General features: G+C 34.3%; 3 protein-coding genes across 3 annotated transcripts in view; 2 read left to right on the forward strand and 1 right to left on the reverse strand.

Moving 5' to 3' along the window:
- The window catches only part of LOC133331803 (restin homolog), a 61,249-nt gene that overhangs the window by 16,693 nt on the left and 22,673 nt on the right, over positions 1-21,883 (forward strand). The window lies entirely within an intron of this gene.
- LOC133331785 (putative E3 ubiquitin-protein ligase UBR7) lies at positions 1,646-4,216 on the forward strand. Its single transcript, XM_061540157.1, has 2 exons — positions 1,646-2,549; positions 3,840-4,216. Exons 1-2 carry the CDS (start codon positions 1,646-1,648, stop codon positions 4,214-4,216), a joined length of 1,281 nt encoding a protein of 426 aa, XP_061396141.1.
- Positions 2,659-3,560, reverse strand: LOC133331783 (radial spoke head protein 9 homolog). Its single transcript, XM_061540155.1, has 2 exons — positions 3,213-3,560; positions 2,659-3,157 (listed from the first exon to the last, which is right to left on the reverse strand). Exons 1-2 carry the CDS (start codon positions 3,558-3,560, stop codon positions 2,660-2,662), a joined length of 846 nt encoding a protein of 281 aa, XP_061396139.1. The 3' UTR covers position 2,659.

The following is a 21,883-nucleotide window of genomic DNA, read 5'->3' on the forward strand; positions in this document are numbered from 1 at the left end:
CTTACTTAGTCGCAGTATTAAAAAACAATAATTCAATGAACAATTTTTAGGAAATTTCGTGATTATATGCCGTGTTGTTTTTATTTTGACAGCCAAGGTAGATTTAAATAGTATGCCATGTTGACAGCCATACATGTTCCAATGCGCAGTTGTAATATTGCGTATTTAAATAACAGGGATGCAAAATAACGAAACAGTCATTTATCGTACGACATGTTTGATAGAAAAAATACCAAGCATTTACATTCGAATTTTATATGATGTGATTTTAACCTTTTAACTTCTCATTTGTTCCTAATTTATATAATATTGTTGTAAAATATTAAAGTACATTTACATATACGATTTTAAATCGACTTTAACCCTTTTAGTGATTTTGTCGAATATATTCGACATTTAAAATTACTCTCTCCCTTTGCAATTTCGGTTGTCCTATGTACCGTTACAATTGATGTCTTTGTTTTTGCTGAAAGACAGACAAAACTGTCCGAGGGTTAAAATAAGAATTGTTTTTTTTTCTAAACTCAGTGCCTTCATACGATTTTAAGTACAAAATTTTAGATTTTTATTCCGACAAATATTTTTTTGACACTGAAAGGGTTAATGTGCGTTTAGTTTCACGAAATCCACTTGATCTCAAATGCCAATTCTACAGCGTATACGTCAAATATAATCCATTGAATTTGTGAACATGATTATAGTGATGTATACGCTATAGAATCGGTATTTGAGATCGTGTGGATTTAACAGTATAAACGCGCTCTTAATCATGATTTAAATGTTCTGACTTCTGATGTTTATTAGTTTTCAACTTCGCCACTATGGCAAATTTATTTATAAGACGGTATTACCTAAATATGTCGGATCTATATATCTTAGCTAACTAAACCAAATAAAAAAATTAAAGGTATATATAAAAAATATGTTTGTTTTATTTCTATTTTCAATAAAAGAAAAAAAGTCCATGTCCATAGTTGATTTTTTTCAGTTTCATAGTTGAATTTCGTATGTCGACGTATTTCGGTAAAATTCATATAACTACATTTTTCTACTTTTGTGGTGAAAAACGTCGAACGAGCTAGTTGAAATGTAGGTAGGGCTGTTATGTATTTTTTAATAAAGAACTTGAAATCTGTTGACTGGAAAGTTATCATGTCTAAATCTTGTGGTAATATTCAAAGTATATTGTCTCATTGTCGTACAATAATTAGTATATACAAGCACACAGCATAAACAAGTGGTGTAAAAACGCCTTTGCTCTTCTTCTTATTAAGATTTTTTTTTGTAAAATCACCTTTTATTTATTATAGAACCATAGGATTCCTTACCATAATATAAATTTAAAGTCTTTTCTAAAAATTCGAAATAATATTGCATATTTGTGATAGGTAATGTATGGAGTGGGACTTGGATTTAATTAATATTCTTTATTATAAAGTCTCAGAACATTTTGAAAAATTGCAAATTGCAACACTGTTGCCCGCCAAATGTTATTGCTAGGTGTTGTTGTTTTGTTGTTATTGCAGATTTTGTTGTTTGGTATCGGAGTAGAGAAATTTTATCATTCGCAGACAAAATTCACTACGTAGTTTATCTTCTTCTGTTGGACAGAAATCAATTTGTTTTACAATTTTAATTCTGAGCAATGGCGAACGTGAATAAAGTCGAAGTCTCCGATGAAGTACTAGATGTGGAAAAAACTGTTTTGGACGAATCCAGTGTCACTATGCTAGATGTCTTGGAGGAGGAAAAGGAACTTGAGGAGGAATATGCAGCCGTGTTGGGTGCTTCCGATGAAAAATCCTGCACCTATTCACAGGGTCCTGTTAAACGACAGGCTTTGTATTCATGTTTGACTTGCTGTCCAGAGGCGCGCAGCGATTTGTCCAAATGTGCTGGCATCTGTTTGGCATGTACTTACCAATGCCACGAAAACCATGAATTGGTTGAATTGTACACCAAAAGAAATTTCCGTTGCGACTGTCCAACCGAACGTATGGGCAAATGTCGCCTAAATCCTGGCATGAAACAGCCTGTAGCCATAAACCGAGACAATTCGTACAATCAAAATTTCCAGGGACTCTATTGTAATTGTCATCGACCCTACCCAGACCCAGAGCGCACAACAGAAGAAGTTATGCTACAGTGTGGAATATGTGAAGATTGGTTCCATTTACACCATCTAGATGGTCCGCCAAATTCTCAGAAGCTTATGGAGGCATGCTGCGAGATGATTTGCGGTGGATGCATGACCAAACACGAGTTCCTTCGATATTACACAGGACTTTCTTTGAAATCGGTGGATAATTTGAACGAGTCAGTAGCAGATGGCAATGTTACCATTGCTGAGGAAGTATCTGCAGGCGAAGATAATGATAATAAGTTGAAAAGTGATTTGGACAAGAGTATTTCGGAAATAATGAATATGGGAGAAGCCGATGTACAATCGGAAGCCGATAGCGAACCCCTATCTAAAAAACCAAAATTGGAGGGCGAAAATAAAGAGTCCAAATGCACTCGACCTACTGACAAAACGGATTACGAGAAAGGTATGTGCAGAGAATTTTCAAGCAAAGCTTAATCTAGGAATGGAGCAATAATTTGAATTCATATTGCTATATATTTTAATAGGGCTATTTATTTTTATTTATGTATGTATTCAAGCCATAAAAAGTAAATCATAATTTTTCTTGCCGTCGCCAATATACAGAAATCCGTATTTGCGTGAGTGGATTTTATGAAAGAAAGTCATTCCAAGCCACAAGCAAGATTTAATGACCACAAGACGTTCATTTCGTTGAAGGTTAATAGAAAATGACTGTCCATTTGGAATGACATTATCAATAGAATCTAAAAAATCGATAGGATAGTTGTAATCACTGCGCTTAGATAAGTTTTCTCTAAGATTATTGCGTGGTAAACGAAAAAGTTGATAGTAGGACAAGTCTTCACATTGTAATTCATTTAATCCACGAAACATTTGATTCTGGACAATACGTCCATCGGTTAATTTATATAAAGCCCCACGAGGACAAATGGCACATTCCTCAGTTATTATAAAGACAATAGCCGCTAAGCGTTCCTCTTCCTTCAGCTTAATTTCTTCTGGCAAAGTTGCGGATATTACCTGATTAGTATCGCATTCAAATGATGGATCCTATAGAAAATAATTTTAGTTACTACGTTGTATTCTTCTCAATGACACTACATACCAATTTTACACATCTTATCAAACTTGGATCGCCATAAAATGGCTCGGGACATACAATTGTAGCTTGGAATATTTTTGCATTCTGTACAAATGGAAGCATTAACCATTGGTAACCATCAGTGCTAAAAAAATATTTCCTATCTTTCAGACAGTCGCTCAGGTATCCAAATGCGATATAGTAATCTTTTTCAATACCATTGACCCTGCCCCAAAAGTAAACTCCCGCGAAACGGTTTTCGGTCTGCAGTGTTATTAGAGAATTTTCAATCAACAGCTTTAGCTCCGGACTCAATTTTATGCCAATATACATTAAACTGTCTATTCCTTCTTGTAAGAAATTAATATCCATGGTTTTAAATGATTTTTTAAAGCTTTTTAATATAATTTTTTTTTTTTTTTTGATTGAGAACAATATGAATAATTGATATAAAATAAATGTGTATACATATTAAAAATTAAATTAGACTACAGTAAATAGTGAAGTATGTCGCCTGCGAGATCTAATTCAGCATTATTAATTGCATCAAGTAGGATTTTTATAAATATATTCATTTGTTTAATTACTAAGATTTTAATTAAAACTGGTAAACAATTAAGTTTCAAATTAAATGTTCTATTTTTAATGCAGGACCTACATTCTGGGGTACAGATTGGAGAAACTCACTTTGTCAGTGTCCATCTTGCATGTTGATTTATAAGAAGGAAAAAGTCGAATATCTTCTTGATTCAGAAGACTCAGCAAAAAGCTATGAGGAACGTGGCATGCAAAAGGCCGCAGCCGAGTCATCCTATGAGCAGGGTATACGAGCATTGGCTTCCATTGATCGTGTACAACAAATTGATGTAATTACCGAATACAACCGAATGAAAGATAGACTAAAGGACTATTTACAGACATTTGTTGCCAGCAAAAAAGTTGTTACAGAAGATGATATAAATCGCTTCTTTAGCGAAATACGAAATGAGAAAAACGTGGAAATTGGTGTGCCGCATTTCTGTCGTTAATATCAGTAATTTATTGGAATTATAAACAATTTAATTACATTGCGACATTCTTCCCATTTTTTGATACATTTATATATATAGCCACATTCACATTATTATATCATACGTATGATTGATGTTGTTCTGTATTTGTTATAATTATTATCATTGCATGTATATTATATGACAACATTCCAAATTTCATTTTACATCATGTTATTAATGTAAAGAACATTCAACAAAAAGTGAATGTTCTTATTTTGTACACAAAAAATGACGGACCTATTTGTAGTATTTTGTTTTATTTCATGTAGTTATCTCTAAAATAAAATTATATTTCAATAAATCAATTCGTTTACATAATACTATAACTTTATTATAGATTGTAAAATGTAAAGTGTATGTTGTAAAATGTACAAAAAACGGCAATGAATTAATTGTTAATGGAATATTCCTGCAACTATGTATACCATTAATGATATCTGGTTGAAGCTTAGTCCTTCCGATATTATGTTTTTAATACATTTCGTCCGAATCATAATTCAAATTAACCAAAGCTAATTTGGCCGTTTAGTCTTTCAGATTTGCAGAAGCTTCATTCATAAACGGACAATACGGCTACGACTGAGGGGTCCACGATGCGAAATGATTCAAGTCAAATTCGGCCAAAAATAGTAGGGCTGCAACAACAACAATAAACTAAAATAAAGATGCAATTCATTTCTTACTCATTTAAATGTATTTCTGTTCTTTAAAAACAAATAATGGAGCGGTACCGATATATAAAGCATTTTCTGTGAAAAATACAATACAATTAGGCAGTGCCATCTTATAAGTCGCTCAGTGCTCAAATCAATTAACTCCTGGGCTAAAAAATGCGATGGTGCAATGTATAATTCCTATGAATGCAACTATATAACGTAGAATGTTTAATGGTTATCACTCAGCAAGGTTATTATAAAAGTTATAACTATAACAATCGCTAATCTAAATCTAAATAATTTAACCGCTGTGAGCATTGAGAGCCTCATTTATTGTGAATTTTCAGTGAAGAAGATTCTACCCCGTATAGAAATCCGATCCAATAGAAACCATCGACATACCCCAACGTTAAACTTTTACATGGTGAAAACAGTATAGTCTGGACCACGATAATAAACAAATATATATATTTCGAAAATTTTATTTATTTTTAACTTTTTTTAACTTTTTTCTTATCCAATAACAATTGAACGTTTTTATTCTTTTTAATTATATATGTACGAATGATACAGAATATTTTTGAATTAAAACTACGTCTACATTTGTGCAAAACTAATGAAAACCTTAATACATTTAACTTAAATTAAAACTTATTTTCGATCTTCATATCTAATTTAAAATATCAACAAAATTGAGATTCATATTCGTTAAACTCCGATTTGCTTGTTTGAGCACATGGGACATTTGTTTCTATTGGCACTCAATTGGGCCCTAGGAGTTTTTCGGGTCCAGATTTGTTTATTTCGCTTTTACTTGACTCTCATATGTTTATGTTTATACAAACTATGTATATCGTTTGTATTCTAGGTAGAAATTGACAAATTAGAGAGACGAAGTTCCTCTGAGTTGATGTTAACGAAGTTATCACTATCTATCGTTAGAAGTGCGTCGAGAGTACCATCTATTTGGGGTGTTTGCTGTAAATACGATTGCTGTTGATATTCTTGATACTGGTACTGCACCTGAGGATTGTCGACAATGTTGAGTGTGGAGGAAGATGTTACACCATTAGTATTGTTGGTGCATGTAATGTTTGGAAGTTGTGACGTGGTACACAGATTTCCATTGTTATTAGCATTCTGATAAAGTGGGGTTATACTCCCGCCACTTGTGGGATTGTAAAATAGCGTTGATGGTGAGGTGGACATTGTATTCAACCGATTGTCACAATTCAAAAATGGATTTGTGTTATTGTTATTGGTATTTGATGTGGCGTAGGGGCTGTTGCCGTTGATTTGAATTTGATTATAGGAATTGCACATTTGAGTTTGACTTTCAGCACTGGGTGTTTTCATTAGACCAGGTGATGGTGTCATACTGTTGCGATTCATTGGTGAAGCTGGCTGTGGCGATGGCGACATTTGATATGGTGTTCTATATGTGCCACAATAATTTGGCGATAAATCTGCAACATAAAGCAAATTAAAAGTTAGTTACACATGCAAATAATAAGTAAAAGTTGATGTATTAATGAATACAGGGAGTTTTAGTTTACTTTTCAATTAAAAAAATATTCAATAATTTATCTCTCAAATAAAAATATTGTTATAATTATACGAACGATCATCAATAAAATGCAGCAAAGAAAGCAAATGGTGTAGAAAGGTATGTATGTGGGATATATGGGTTGTTGAACAACTCAAACCAATAACGTAATTCTAATAAATTCAAAATACATTTTTACAAATAGAAATTAGACTTCATTTTTTAATTTCCAGGATACTTACAGGGTTCATTTTTTATTTCTGGAACTGTTGAGGTCGATGGTGATTGTGATGGTGGTGGTATATTCCACATTGCGTTTGTTGCTAAAAAGACATGGACAGATATTAGATAACGGGTACTTCCACGAACGTATCATGCAATATTCTAGTTATATTAATATGTATTGTGGATAATGTTAGTTTGTTTGAAATGTTACCAATGTGAGGAATATTATTAATATTATACGAAATATATTCGTTCGCTTTCTGGGAAAGTGTTATTTATCTTAATTCTATATTGTCAAATAAATTATGCGTAGTGTTTCAAATGTATTAAAAATTATAATGATACATCAATATCAATAAGAATACATATATAATCAATAAATACACATTTAATTCGCTAAAATACAAAAGCATTGTAAAATGCGACGTTTTAATTTTACAAAACACACAATATGAACATATAAAACATCTACATCAAATCTGTGTACGTCAAATATTATTCCTTGGATGTTAAATTGCTATACAGACATTACAACATTCATGCGACTCTCGATTTTACACACTTTGTATCAAATTAATTAATCCAGAAGTTTAATCCAGAAGTTAAGTGACTTACCGAACTATCTGCATAAACATTTATAAAATTAAAATTACTGTCAGCCAATCATCCAATTTAGAATAAAAACTATATTTATATTTTTCGACATTTATTTACATATTTTTATTATCAACGAATTAGCACGTACAAATCTGATTTTGTTTTATTTTGGACTTGGTCATACAGCATTTGGAACATCACATTAATCAAAATATAATTTGAATGAGAATTCCAAATTGAAATATAGTTTTAGAATTGCTCAAATACCAAGGTGTATTTCTGTTTACGAAAATGTTCTCCTTAATTCATGAACAGTAATATGAGATATTCTTTTGCCTACTAAAATAGACTTTCAATAGATATATTCATATCATTTCACTAATTATTATTATTATTATTATTGATATATTTATCCTTTTTTTTATATTCTTAGTCACAAATATTTTTATTAGTATTCTTATGACGAAAGATATGTGTGATGTGTGTGTGAAAATGTAGGAAATGCCTTCTACCATGAAAATAATGACTTGAGTTAATTGCTAGGATGAATTTGCTACAAACTCCCATTACCAATGTGAAATGTTGTCGAAATACCCATAATCTAAATAAGAAGATGCGGAAAACCAACTTACAAATATTACTATTGCTTTTGTTGTTATGCATATGTTCTTGTTGCCGTATTTCCTCAAGAATTCGCATTGGATTACCGCCTGTTCTGAGGCGTTTTCGCTTGAATTGGTCTACAATTAAAATAAATGCAAATTATGTATTAAAAATAAAATTGGTCTACATCGATTGACTGGATTTAGATAAGGCAGTGGAGATGATGAACATTGTCGTGGGTGGACAAACTATCGTAAACTATTGCAGTTTCGGAGATAATATTTCAAATAGACAAAACATCCATATTTATAAATAATCATAGTCAATATCTACTATTTAGCCTAGTTGATAGCATCAGATATAAACACCTCACCACCATCCGTCTCGTTAATATTTTCCCTTGAGGTTTTAGCCACTGTGTACAGAGCAAATTTTTCTACTTCACTTATATTTGTACTTGACTCCAGACATATATTGTATTCAGCCTCCGACAAGCGCTTTATGCCTTCACGATCGGCAATGGCAACAAGTTCTAAATTACCATCGGACAAGGGTATATTGGCCAGCTGTAAAGCACTCAAGCTTCTCTGGTCCAACAGACCGGTACTTGTATCGCCATATGCATAACTAGCTCTATCAACGGCCCGTGGTCCCTTGAGGGGAATATGTATAACGTCTGCTTGACGTTGTGCGGGACTTTTGCCCGACACACTACTGGCACTGCGGCCCACAGGTTTGCCAATGCTTTTCTTTGGAGTGGGATTTTCATTTGCCCCGAATTGCAAAGATCTCAATGAACGAACAGAACCACGAATTGCATCGTTCAACGAAAAATTACAAATGCTCGGTTCCCTGTTATGATTACTATTCGAAACGGTAGGTTCTGGCTTACTTCTTCTGCGTGTGAAAAAACGGGATATGAAGCCCATTTTTTTGTTCGGCGATGATGGAGGGTCTGCTGTACTTTCTTCTTGACTTGCTTCTGTAGTTTTGGGGATATTTATTTGACAAATAGGGTTGGACACTAAAGCGGATATCTCTGTACTGATTGCCGATGCTTTGGCTTCTTCCAAAACGACATCCTCTGTACTGGTATTAGAAGTAGAAACATGCACTTTTGATGCATTTGTTTCCACGCAAGCCTGTCGATGGGTCACTGCTACATTTGGTACAAATGTTATATCCAACTCTTGTGAAGGTTTACGTTTTGGTGGTAGTGGCGGTAACATTTGCTCCGGTATCGGCGATGGTGTTCGTGGTGGCAAAGGAAGTGGTGGGGACGGTGGTGTTTGAGGCGGTTGTGCTTGGTCTACCATTATTTCTGGCGTTGTTGCTATTTTTACTGATTGTATGCCCTTGGGTATATCGGGAATTTGAATGGGATTCTCAAATGCGAATTGTAAACTAGAATATGTTGCGGAATCATCAAACTGATCCTCAGACACATTAGTTACACATCTAAAATTCTTAACTGGTAACGGTATATCGGTAAGGTCTGTCTCTGTTGCAATATTGCTATTGTCCGAATGTAGTTCTCTCTGTCTGTCATGGGTCCGATGCAAAAGGAAATCCAAATCCGGAGTGTCATCTAAGTCTATGTCCTGCTCAATAAGTGCCGTATTCATATGATCGTCAGTGTACGATTTTGCCTCAAACGAAATGTTATCGCCTGTCTCAACCGTCAAACTGTCAGTCCGTTCGATTTCGTTTGATTTCATCCATTCGTTGATTTTATCTACCGCTTCGAGCGGGCGCATCTTGCCCAATTCAGTGCTGCGTAAAATCTCTTCCATAGGCGTTGATGTTTGTGTACAGTCGTCGATGGATGTTAAGTTAAATCGAGGTACGGGAAATGCTATGTCCATGCTGGCACTACGTCGACCTTCTCGATAACGTCGATTGTCTATTGCTTTTACGTAGTGGCCAACGCATTCGTTCTCCTCCATGTCGTCTGCGACTTCGCTAGTATCAAGGCGCTTCCTCAATTCTTCGGTCCCATTAAGAGTACCAGAGCTTCGATCCTGATCGGAGGAGTTGGTACTTGTCGCTGATTCGTCTGTATCATCGTCATTGACGAAGTCATTACCCTCTTCGTCTCGATTTAAAGATAATTCCGAATATTTTGTCGCTGTAGTTTCACTGTCCAATGAGAGAATTTGCTGAAAGATTTCCATATCTTGGCGGCGCTTCAATTTGCGCTGTAGCCGTGGAAATGAATATATACCTGGATCTGGATAAAATTCGAAATGCAAGGGATCGCTGATTTGGCTGAACGCGGGAGTCTGACCGTTGACAGCGGGTTCGCTGGAAAATCGAACAAGTTGTATGAAAACCTGAAAAAGAGATTTTAAATTAAAATAAAAAACGATAGCTATTGTAGAATTTTGGTACCTGTGCCCTTTTCTCAATGTCTGTGTTACGATAACGTGGCGTCTTGAACGCTATTGCAGTTTGCTTGTGTATGTCTGTTGCTTGAAATTCGCCGTAATCCTCCCAAATGACTTTTCCGTCCTTCTCCTCGTAGAATCGAATCTTAACATCATCCTTGGGTAATTTTTCACACAGTAGGAAAATTGTATCGCCACCACTAGCTTTAGCGGAACAGCTACAGAGCCGACATATGACCAGCTCGTTTATGGATTTCTTATCGTATATGGGTTCGGTGACTACGGGTTTGAGCTTGTAGTACTGTTTTGGACCAACCGGTATGAATGCTTGAAAACATAGTCGTACAACATTGAGATCAATGCTGGATGGTTGATCCATGTGTGCAAATTTAGCTAAATGGGAGAAAATTCATCAATTCAATTTCCTTCAAATGTCAAAATGCTGGCAATACTTACTCTTGAAGGGGTCTACATTAATTCGCTCTCTCTCCTCCAGAGCTGCTTTAATGTCTTTTTTCTTAACACATTGTATTCCCAAATTGCTGAAAACCGCGCGCATAGGGGGTCCTTTTAGGCGCATGGTGCACACCCCTCGATCACAGCCTTCCTTACCAACCAAATTGTGTGGATGTGGTCGGTAGGGTTCCTCGGCTGTCACACAGGACACAATGATTTTGACATTACCTGTGTAACCGACTATTTCTATGGTGGGATATGTTTTATTATCCGGTGTCGAATTAATACCCGGTATTGATCCTGCCGAACGTCCTTCACATATATACCGGAATCGTAATCCTTTGGGATGGGGTTGTTCCACAATCCGTATATATGGATTCCCTTCGATAATGTTAGGTTGGGGCGATCGTTGCGAAAGGCTGGCATAGGTGGGCGAAGACGAGGCCGATGACATTGAACCTGGACTAGGCACAGGTTGGGTATCTAATATATTTTGATGTTCAGTAGCTGAAGCTTCATTATTTCCTAGCATTTGCAGAAGATCCTCTGAAAATATACACAATAAATAAACAATATATATTAATTTGCAGATATTGACAACTGTAAATATTATATATATACGTAATATAAGATTATAATCAGAAATACCATTTTCAGATTTTGCAAAATTGAACAAAATTTGTTTATTAAATTTTGAGAACTCAAATTAAAGGCACCTGAGTTGGTTTTGGGCCTAGTAGAACAAATGTAAAGGGCCCCATACACTATACATCATGCCGTACAGCATTTATCATAGTATGTGTTATTTTTGGAAAGTTTATTTATGTATGAGTGACACACACAATGCATGAAGAAAATCAAAATAGTTTTGACTTTAAAAATGAACCCCTATCAATCTGGTGAATAATATTCATTTTGAAAGTTGTCATAAAATAATAAAATTGTGACGAAATAAAAAACAACTGAATTTACGAATCAAAATGCAATTTTTGGGACAAAAATCGATTTTTTGGAATAGTGATTGAAGAGTTTGCCATACACTAGTCAATCTCACATATAGAAAAAGGGGTTCATCGGCATGACGGCATGATTTATAGTGTATGGGGCCCTTAAGCTCATAGGCTGTCGGTACGTGTCCAATTTATCACTCAAGCATTTATAAAAGATAAACATTAAAAAATAAGTGCAGAATGCGGAGCAGGCCAAAACATTCCGATTACAGTAAATTCCGATATTAAACAAGCGTAACAAACTTTATTTTTCAATAGTTCGTTTACATTGTACTGGATTTCGTTAACCCTGTGGGTTTATATTATCCATTCCAGTAATATTTGGTAACAATTGTTCCGAAATTTTACAGAATGTTGTCTGTTTATTCAAAAGTCCTACAAGAAAGAGCAGTTCTATGCTGAGAACTAACTGAAAGTTACTGGTAAATTTCATCCAGTAAGATTTATCAAGCACAATTCGATGTATCTCTATCAGCCGTTAATTTTAAAATTGGATCAAAGTCAAGAACATTTTTTTTATTATGAATTGTATTCCTTAATGAGCCTAAAAAGAACATTTCAAGCTTTTTATATGAAATTACGAGATATTTTGCAAAATCTTACTAGATGTTGTCTGTTTACTTTTCTCAGTATTATCCAGAAGAGAATAAAAACGGCTTACTCTCTCAAATAAAATGAAAAATAAAGTCGATTCTTCTTCTATATATATAAAAGCCAGTAAGGAAAGTAGTAATGTCGGACGGTGCCGCTATATGATACCCTTCACAACTATGGGTACATTAAACAGGACTATGAACATGAAATTGGATGAAATAAAATATGTGACATTTATCTAAATGTGAATCGACTTAGATCAATCGACTTCAAACAAATATCATTAGGTCATCAGTTGGGCTATGTCTGTACTTCTAGAAAACACAACTACGTAATTCTATGCTCAATTTTGTACGTTGTGCAAAATTTGATGTCAATCTGACTAACATGAGGATATTGATGTCCAATTTATTTAAAATCGGGCGAAAATATATATGGAAGTTTTATCCAAATATGAACCGAAGTTGTCACAGGTTAGGATATACTATTTTCACTACGTTTTGTTCCTATCAGCCATATATTGGATCCTTGGTGCGTCAATAACTTAAAATCAATCTATAATATAAGGGAGCTATATATAAATCTCAACCGATTTTCACGAAATTTGGCACATATCAGTCTGGACTAAATTCAGTACGCTATGCCAATTATCGTGCCAATCGAATTATATATAGGGACTTTGGTGCACCATTTACATGAAATCGGACGAAAATATATATGGGAGCTATATCCAAATCTGGACCGATTTTCACGAAACATGACCGACATCATGCTACGCTCCATTCAGTACGTTATGCCAAATTTCGTGCAAATCGAAAGATATATAGGGACTTTGGTGCACCATTTACATGAAATCGGACGAAACTATATATGTGAGCTATATCTAAATCTGGACCGATTTTCACGAAACTTTGGAGACATCACTCTAGGCTCAATTCAGTACGGTGTGTCAAATTTGGTGCAAATCAAATTATATACATGAAATCGGACGAAACTATATATGGGAGCTATATCTAAATCTGGACCGATTTTTACGAAACTGGGCAGACATCATTCTAGGCTTAATTCAGTACGTTGTACCAAACTTCGTGCAAATCGACAGATATATAGGGTCTTTAGTGCACCATTTACCTTAAATCGGGAGCTATATCTAAATCTGGACCGATTTTTTCCAATTTCAATAGGGCTCGTCCTTGGACCAAATGAATGAGCTGTGCCAAATTTCATCCAATTCGAATAATAAATGCGACCTATACTTTGTTTACAATTTAACATGGACAGACGGACGGATGGACGGACAGACGGACAAGCGTAAATCGACTTAGAAAGTGATTCTATGTATATTCTCAAAAGGAACCATGGGTCTATCTCGATTCCATTTGCCTGTTACAAACATATGCACAAAGACATAATACCCTGTACCACAGTGTGGTGAAGGGTATAATGAATTGCTGTTCGTTAGTCCCGCTAAACTCGAAAACGGCTGAACGATTTTTTCTTATCTTAGTCTTGAAATGTTCGTGGAGCTCCAGGGAAGGTTTAAAATGTGAGAATCGCGAAAAATTTGCAAAAAATATTATGAAGCCTATTTCCATTTGAACGAATTTAGTATCGACCTATTTTGATTGCACCACGCCATAGATGTTATTTTGAGATAAAATCGTTGGTGGATCATTCCTCAAAGCCTTCATTTGTTAATTATTGACAAATTTCATAATATTTTATTTTTTCAAATTCATTGTATAGAAACTATTTTATGTGAGAATAAAAAAATAATTGAGAAGTATATAATTGAATGTACACGCGATCATTGTATGTACACGTTGTCCATAAATTGCACGTAAAGTTTGGGACAAATGCAAGGATGAAAATCAGAAGACATTCGGAATAGAGTTCTGATTCTAAGATACACGACCTAGATTATTTTTCTTGAAAATAAAAATAATAGTTCCATAGGGCCACGTTGATCGTTAAAGTATCTAAAACGTTGTTATGCCACGGGAAATATCAAATCAGGTGGTACCATATGGTGGTTATATGCCTAATCGTTGGCCAATGTTTTTGAACTTATAAACACATCACCTCGAATATATCCGATACCAAAAGTGTTTATCACTGAGAAAACTAATTTACAATTATATTTTCTTTGCAAAATTCTATCACCAATCTCATAAGGAAAGAGAGCAACTATCAAAAAACCGCAAAATTAAAAAAAAAATACAAATATCTCAATATGTTAACTACCGATATATACAGCTTTATGTGGTAGTAGGTTGTCCGTGCTTGGAAAAAATAATGTTCAAAATTACAAACACTCAGATTGTAAAACGGGTTAAGAACTTTAACATACCGAAAATTAAACGGAAAATATGTGTGGCGTCTTTTTAAAACGTTCATTCACAGGAATCCGTTATGTCAAACTTTAAAGGGAAATTCAGTCTTTATAATACCGAAAATGGGCGGAAACTGTATGTAGGAACTATATCAAAACTTGAATCTACATAGAAAATTTTCCGCAAAAAAAAAAAACGTGTTTTACTCTTGGACAATATTGATAATTTTTGGTAAAGAGGTTTTGATCATCCAAAATAAAAAAAAATAATAATAGCCACTGGACCAAACTGGGGGTACCGTTATATGGAAGCTACCTCAAAGAATTGACCAATATTGATAATTTGTAGTAGGATTCATTCTACCAAATAAAACTACTAAATGCCAAATTGGAGCTGATTGGATTTAAAAACGTGCATAAATCCCAAACAGCATCAAAAAATGTGGAGTACAATTATATATGTAGTGAGATTTTTTGCTCAATAAGTATCACTAATATTAAATTATATGGGATCTACCCAAAAAAGTGAACACTAGGAGTAGTAGTAATGTATGTGCAATTGCAAAGATCCATCTTAAATAGTAAAGGGTAAAAAAGCTAACTTAACATTGGACTACCGATATGAGGAAGTGTTATAAATATATTGGGAAACATTTAATTTTATTAATTTTATTAAATTTATATTTTTTTATATTTTTTCACGAATTCAAATATTAATAAATGTATATCCACCGAAACTTTAGAATGAAAAAATACCACAAGACTCGCTCATAAACATCAAATTGTAGATATTCAGTACTGTAATGTCTCTTTATGTGTGCTCTGATAAATATCAAGGTTTTCCATAGATCTGTACACTCCAAAAAAGCCAAAAATTATACATCAAAAATATTATAATACAAAATATTGCTAGGCAAGACAACGTTTGCCGGGCCCGCTAATTTTCAATAAATTCAACAAAATATACTTTCTAAGGCTGACCGTTAATCTCAAGATTTAGCCATGTTTGCTACAACTTATATTTATAAGTTTTAGAGGCAGATAACTTTAAAATATTTATAAATATAAATGATTTAGCAATTTTTGCCACTTTGTAAAATGGGGTTTCAACCCAAAGATGGTAAACTGGATCTACAAGAGCGTTATTAGCCCAATTCTAACTTACGCGTCTGTAGTCTGGTGGACAGCAATAGACAAAAAATGTAATGTAATAACATTACAGAAAGTCCAAAGAACTTGTTGTCTAGGCATATGCGGGACAATGCGGACAACACCAACCAGGGCACTGGAAACTATATTGTATATACACCCAGTTGACATCCAAATAAAGTAAAGCGGCCATTGCAGCTTTAAGACTTAAAGCCATGAACGAGTGGATCGACAACGGACACTACACACCGCACGAAAACATACTACAGGCTACGATCGGACACTCAATTAACCACTTTGAGTCAGATCGAATACCTGAAACAAGAGCAATCACATTGTGTGAAATCCTGATACCGGACAGAGACTCATGGAGCAGCGGAACACTAGCTCATATGCCTCCGGGGAACTGTTGTTACACGGATGGCTCCCGGCTAGCGGGAAAGACGGGACTGGGACTATTTATTGAAGAGCCGGGGACTGAAATCTCACTTCGCCTGCAGCTTTAAGACTTAAAGCCATGAACGAGTGGATCACAACACGATCCTACAGGCGGAGGTTCAAGCATTGTGTATAACGGAGTGTCTAAGATGTTGTTAAGCTCCCGGCTAGCGGGAAAGAACTCTGGGCATAATAACATGAACATCATGACATATAGTAAACATGCTATTAATACAATAACATGCAAGACAGTTACTTTAAAAACTGTACTGGAATGCATAAAAACAATAAACAACTTCTCACGACACGGTCTTGTACGTATAATATGGGTACCGGGTCACTCAGGAGTCATAGGAAACGAGATAGCCAACCAACTCGCCAGACGTGCTATGGACCTAATCAACATAGATGTGAACAGTGCAAAACCTTTCAGCGCTTCACGTCTAGAAATGAGGTCATGGGCGAAAGAGGCGCACAAAACACTCTGGAATAACGAGAGGATTGGAAAAAACACAAAAATCTTATGGGGAGACCCAAATGAGGATAAGACTAAGCAAATACTTACGCTAAACAAGAAAGAACTAAGCAGACTGATAGGCATTCTCACGAAACGTTGGAACATTTCTTATGCCACTGCCCAGCTTTTGCACTCATCCGAACCCAAATCTTGAAAAACGACACTATTCCTGAACTTAATGACCTACGGAGGTGTGAATGGAAAATACTAAAGGACTTCTGTAAAAACACAGAATTCCTAGAAGAATATCGAGACCAAACAAAAAAACTTAAGAATAATTCCAATCTAAATACCTTTCCTTCCTAGAGCGCACAACAGGCCTCCTATGGCTTAAGTGTATGTCCCATAATGGACATATGGTGGTTTTTAAACCACCCCTCTTTTCAAACTAACTAACTATAATGCCGTAGAGTTTTTGAAAGACAATTAAATCATTTTTGGTGTAATTAATATATTAAATTTCTAGGGACAAATTTTGATTATGTTATTAGAAATATAAGTATTATGTGTACCCAGTAATAAATTCGGACAATTTATTTTATAAAATTGTCAATTGCATATTATATAAATTCGCCTAGATTACAACAATCTCAGACTAAATCTTTGGCAATTTCCAATGTTTTTGAATTGAGATTAGATGGGATGTTTAGTCAATTATAATTGAAGTAGATACATACATTATACTAAATCTGTGAAATATTTCTAAAATAGCTAGAAATATCCCGTCACTACCTGTAAGTGTGTACTGTAATGTATTATTACAACAATATCTACAACTATACGTCAAAGTTAAAATCTTGCGTATGGGGTTTTACAAAAATGGTGTGAATTTGTTTTTCTATTGTTTACAAAAACAATTGTGTGAATGACTTTGCAAAATTATGTGGACGTGCATCGTAATAGGTGTTGTCGGGGACTAGGAATAAATTAATCAGTTATTATTATTAACTTTGCAGTGAACTGTATTTTAAAATATATGTATATTTGGGGCATTATGCCACAAAAAGTCACTAAGCTCAAACTAATATATTTATACCCTACACCACACTGTGGTACAGGGTATTATGTCTTTGTGCATATGTTTGTAACAGGCAATAGGAAACGAGATAGATACATGGTTCCTTTCTAGAATATGCATATATGCAGGTCGCATTTATGATTCGAATTGGATGAAATTTGGCAAAACTCTTTTATTTAGAACAAGGACGAACCCTGTTGAAATTGGCAAAAATCGGTTCAGATTTAGATATAGCTCCCATATATATTTAATGTGTATGGTTCACCGAAGTCCCTATTTATCATTCGATTTCCATAACGTACTAAAATTTGTATGACATAACATGTGTCAAGTTTTGCTGGAATCAGTTCGGATTTAGATATATTTTCTTCATATATTAAATAAGTGGTGCACCAAAGACTCAATGTTAGGCCGATTGACACACAATTTTGCACAACGTTCTTCAGATAGTATAGACAAACGTGGGTCAAGTTTTGTTGGAATCCGTCCAGATTTAGATATAGCTCCCATATAGCCTTCGTCCGATTTTAAGTAGGGCCCAAGGTCCCAAAATATGTCCATTAGGAATAAAAAGTGCTGAAATCAATCTAACCTAACCTGTGACAAGTTTCGTTGAAATCGGTTCATCCGATTTCATCCGATTTTAAGTAAATGGTGCACCAAACTCTTTATAATTTTTTGAATTGAATGACCTAATCTCGTGTAGAAGTACAGATATAGCCGACCGACTTCGTGTTAATTGGGCTCCAAATGTTCAACGGGTGCCCGATTGATATTTGCTTTACATCGATTTACATAATATTGTCCCATTGTAACAAACGAATGTCATGTTTATGGATTGATCTAAGTCGGTTCACATTTAGATAAAGGTCACATATTTTAGTTAATCCAATTTCATGTTAATGACTCTTCTGTTAGGATGCATCTTTTAAATATACCCATAGTGGTGAAGGGTATTATATCGTCGGCCCCGTCCGACTTTATTACTTTCCTTACTGTTTTTTTTTTTTTGTAAATAAGATATTTTTAAAATATAAAGCCTACGAGGCTTAGTATAAAAAAATTTTTTTTGCGAGCACATTCATGATTTTTGGTACATAGGTTAAGAAAGATATGCTGATTCGAAATATGTACGCGTTCACAAATTCGGATGCTGCGCACAAAAGTTATAGCGGTTTTAAATCTTGTATTTCAAATATAAATTAAATTAATTCCTATTTGTTGTAATTCGCGAATTTCTTCACAAATGGTTAAACACATTTGTTTTCTTTGCATACTTGTCAAATCACATTGAATTCCGGTTAAATTGTCGCGAAAAACAAATAGAAGCATGAAGATATCTGAAAATAAAATAAATTAATTTTTTAATTAAATCGAAATGTTTTTTGAATTTTCGATTTTTTTAGTATGGTTAAGGGAATACCGTTTTGCCTCAATCTTCTAAAATATGCGACGCTTTTTTCTTCAAATTTTTAGATGATTGTTAAATATCGGTATATTCATCTGATAACAGTTTCGACTGTAAAAATGACTAAATATATTGCAGTTACAATACATACAAATTACCAATATTTAAAAGCATGCAATTCGCGTATTAGTTGAAATCAGTTGATGCGCATGCGGGTTTCGCATAAACCGAATCAATGTCTTTCAATAATTATGAATTTTTCGATGTTTACTATGCAAAAACCCTAAAAATGGCTAAAAATCACGCAACGTGCATACGATTTGTATGCGCATCCGATTTCAGTAATCTCCTATGAAAATACACAAAAGGACACCTATTTTAAAAGGATCGGTTAAGAACCGCGGATGTGCCTCCACAATCGATTTTGGATAAAATACGCATATTATTCGCGTATCGATATATTTTTGACATATTTTCACATAGATTCGCGAATATGATAACACAATGATGAATGTATGTAAAATCAATTCGAAGAAAAACGCGATTATATACGCGAATTTGTCAAAATAAGTTTTTGCAGTTTTTCCCACATTCAAGGTACCTATATCCGCCGTTTTATTGGGCGGAATTGAACATGGATGGGCTGATTAGATCCGGCACGTAAAAAAACTAAAATCACGCGGGGTTCCACGGAATTTGAATGGGCTTTCTTAATTTTAGACTCAAAAATATGTTTTTTATAAAAATTTACGCACCAAATTTTCGTCTTTGGAATCTAATTGCAAAGAAACTACGGTGAGCACATTCATGAGATATACACTAAACGAAGCAAAATAACGAGTTCTACAATCCTATAATTAGTTTAGTCCATTATCTTGATGCGCATCCTAATTATAAGAAAAATTTAAAAAAACACCGAAAATCCGGCTTCAAAATGTCAGCATCCTTTTAGGGTGGATGCAGTGATTATATCGAAAAATCATACATTAGAATCATATTGTCCATGGGGTATTCTGCAACAAAGTCACTGATCACATGTGCGTGCGTTGTGCAGTTTAGCCACAAATCAGGAACGAACACAAAAAAACTCGTTGGCTTCAACACATTTTCACCCATTTTTTTACATTACCACCATCACAGCTTCCACCAAACTTATTATTTATTACCAATATTTTAAGATTCTGACAAGAACACTTCATTTTATAGAAATGAATTTAAATTATATGCAATATGTTCATATTTCGCGAGTTATAACCTTGCAAACCTCAGCTTCAAGGAATTTAAAAGATTTTTGTAATTTCCCATATATACTTATACTTACTTATAATAGCACTGTCTCCTTGTTCCGGTTGGTAACCAGTATCTGAAAATAGAGGTAAGTAATGGTTAACATAAAATATAAATATTTGTTGAAACCGATAAAATATTTGAATGTGGTTTTCATATCACAACATAATCAGAAACAAATCTGGCTGAATCATGAGATCACATGAGATGGAAGGGAAATGATTCAGCGATTTCTCTATTAAAATAATAAAATCAGTATCATTTCTTAACAATAGCTGACGACTCATAATTGGATACACTCATAATTTCATAATATTGTTAAATAAGAAGAGATATGTATTTAAAGTTCTGAGAAACAAAATATTGCCCTACGTTAATTTTTTCCCTCCACATCTGTGATCACGTAGAGTAACTTCGGGTAATGTGGACCACCATTTTCTTTTTTTGATATTGTGGGCGTAACAACGGTAAAAAATAAAAACAAATTGTTTTCACAGCATGGTAGATTTGTTGGCTAATTATATTCCAGGTCAAAAATTATATATATTTGTCCATAAAAATGTTATTGCATTATATTTCAAAAAGCTCTAAACTGCGAATAAAAATAACTTGGCGGGTAATGTGGACCAGTATGTGTGGGTAATGAGGATCAGTAAGTTAAAGGTAGGTTGTGGATTGGTTGTGATAAATTTCAATTTATTCCACTCCTGGGTAACAATAAATGCAAAAATAAATGGGTTTATGTTTTGGAATAGCCCCCATTTAAGGGTACCACCCCATTTGCGGTATTTTGAAGGTCCTTGCTTCATTATCCAACCGAGGCACCTATAATTTCGGATATCGAGTTTTCAGAGGATAGAATACCTCCTCGCATATTAAATGCGCCCTTGTTTCGAACTCGTTCTCATGAAAATGTCCCACTTTTTTATAGTGGTCCACATTACCCGACATTGAATATTTTTATTTAAAAATAATTATCGGCTTCAAAAATGAATAAAAATGTAAAAATAACCGAAAGTAATTACAGATAAACGTGTATTTTTGTTAAAGAAAACAAGAAAACCACATAACCTCTTTATATTCGAGAAAAACAAAATGTTCGACTATTTTACAAAATCGTTCGACTATTGTGCTAAAAAATTTTCAAGTCACACTTTTAAGATCAGAGCTACATTTTCACCTACTAAATTTTCAACATTGCAATTATTTATTAAAAACCAAGTTTGATGTTTGTTTTCACTAATTAGGAAAACATTTATCAAGGCGGCATTGGCATATTTCAAGGATTTTCTTAGATATGGGGGGTGGTCCACATTTGACGCATGGTCCACAATACCAGAAGTTACTCTAAGCTATAAATACATATGTATATACTTAACGTAAAATTCATTGTCGGTTCAACGTTGTCCGTCTGAAATCT

The sequence above is a fragment of the Musca vetustissima genome, unplaced genomic scaffold, assembly GCF_032173495.1.
Source record: "Musca vetustissima isolate MV318-11 ecotype Yass unplaced genomic scaffold, APGP_CSIRO_Mvet_v1 utg1603, whole genome shotgun sequence".
NCBI lineage: Eukaryota > Metazoa > Arthropoda > Insecta > Diptera > Muscidae > Musca > Musca vetustissima.

Excerpts from the sequence above, each read along its gene's own strand:
- LOC133331783 (XM_061540155.1), bottom strand. The coding sequence starts at position 3,560 with ATGGATATTAATTTCTTACAAGAAGGAATAGACAGTTTAATGTATATT. Across the intron at positions 3,158-3,212 it reads TGATAAGATGTGTAAAATTG|GATCCATCATTTGAATGCGA; the intron begins GTATGTAGTGTC and ends TATTTTCTATAG.
- LOC133331785 (XM_061540157.1), top strand. The coding sequence starts at position 1,646 with ATGGCGAACGTGAATAAAGTCGAAGTCTCCGATGAAGTACTAGATGTG. Across the intron at positions 2,550-3,839 it reads CAAAACGGATTACGAGAAAG|GACCTACATTCTGGGGTACA; the intron begins GTATGTGCAGAG and ends TTTTTAATGCAG.